The following is a 1,576-nucleotide window of genomic DNA, read 5'->3' on the forward strand; positions in this document are numbered from 1 at the left end:
ATGGTAGCTGCTGAAACTGATATTGTCTTCTTTCAGCTCGATGGTCCAAAAGGGAGCATTGAGTTTCCGGTTTTGGTACTCCCGGTACATATACACAGCTCCTACGAATCCCATTAGCAGCACTACCACAATGATGATGACTGTCAAAATGATGATGTTAAACTGGGTCCATGATACATCAGCGAGAGCTGAGGTGCTGTTTTCAGAAGAACTTACTGAAAAGATAGTCTGCAGGGTTGTGGGGGCAAATGTACTATTTATAACAGGGGTGGGCACTGATGTGGTCAAAGAGGCATTGAAAACCAAAATGGTAGAACCTTCTGGAGTTGGAACAATAACTTCTGAAAATAAAAACAGAGAATGAAATGTAAAAGACAAAATTATCCAGTTTTGAGAAACAATAAAAGAAATACACATGAGAGTGGAAGTTGATGTGGGATGTTGACATGGTACTCTGCCCAGGGTAATGCAAGGTAAAAATAATTTTTAAATAAATATAATAAGAAGATATGGGATCTTGAAAGCCCAGTTATTACATCTCCAATGTGTATGACACCCATTCTGAAACTTTAAGAAATTTCTAACATAGGAGTTTTCCCTCCCTCCTCATTCACTGATAATCTCAGACATTTCTGTAAAGGAAGTAATGTGCCACCACCAAGTTCTAAATCACATGGTTAATGGTGACAATTATGTGACCAAAAATATATCCAACACACCTAATGTCATTTAATGAAGGTAAAATTTTCTTCAGAGGAAGTCTAAAAATCTATTAAACATCTATTGACATGAGAGTTGATGTCATTTTCAATATAGAAAAGAGCTTTCCTTTAATTCCACGTATAGAGTTCTTGCTTTGTGTATATTTGAACTATTTTATAACCAAGGAACTACATTTTAGACTTCTACTGAAAAGCATAGCTCAATGGGAGGATGAAAGCTTTGGACTTGTTAGGACTCTATTACAATAAGAAAGTCAATCTCTCAGAATTTTAGATTTTTCAATGTTAAACATGGGTAATAATGCATGCTTCACAGAGCTTTTGGGAAGACTTCAATGAACATTATAGATACTCAATAAAATTACTATAAAATAACTAGTATTATTCATCACCACAGTACACTACATCAATTAACCTAACACAGACAAAGCTTGTATTTCTTCATGGCTAACAAATACCATCAATCTGTCTTCTTATCACAAATATCAATAACATGGCAGAAAGATGTCACAGGTCACAGACCAACTGTACCTCAGCTTAGTAATCAGTGTGCATTAGAATATCACAAGGAGTAGTTTGTATAAGAGCAGGGGCTAACATCTCTGTCTTCTAATAATCCTTAAATATCCCTAGCTCCTCCTGAATTCCTAACTAACTTTTGCTAATCCTCACAAAATTTCTCTACAGAAAACATTCTATTTAATGTTATGAATGACATTTAAAAAAAAACCAAAGGGAATATTAATGAAATTTCACATACCACAGACAGAGATATGTCAGCTCAAAGGGTGAAGAGGACAGAATAAACTTTAGTTTTCCAGAGGAACTTCTAAGCAGACTATAGGTCCCTACCT

At 35.3% G+C, this 1,576-nt stretch overlaps 1 protein-coding gene across 1 annotated transcript in view; it reads right to left on the reverse strand.

Moving 5' to 3' along the window:
• Window positions 1–3: 3 nt before the first annotated feature.
• Window positions 4–1,576, reverse strand: part of Megf9 (multiple EGF like domains 9) — a gene marked incomplete at its 3' end in the record, with an annotated part of 109,523 nt that continues 107,950 nt past the window's right edge. The window contains exon 5 of the mRNA XM_026781999.1: window positions 4–479. Coding sequence (XP_026637800.1) covers window positions 4–479 — 476 coding nt within the window. The remainder of the gene's footprint in view (window positions 480–1,576) is intronic.

This window comes from Microtus ochrogaster, chromosome 10, assembly GCF_000317375.1.
Source record: "Microtus ochrogaster isolate Prairie Vole_2 chromosome 10, MicOch1.0, whole genome shotgun sequence".
NCBI lineage: Eukaryota > Metazoa > Chordata > Mammalia > Rodentia > Cricetidae > Microtus > Microtus ochrogaster.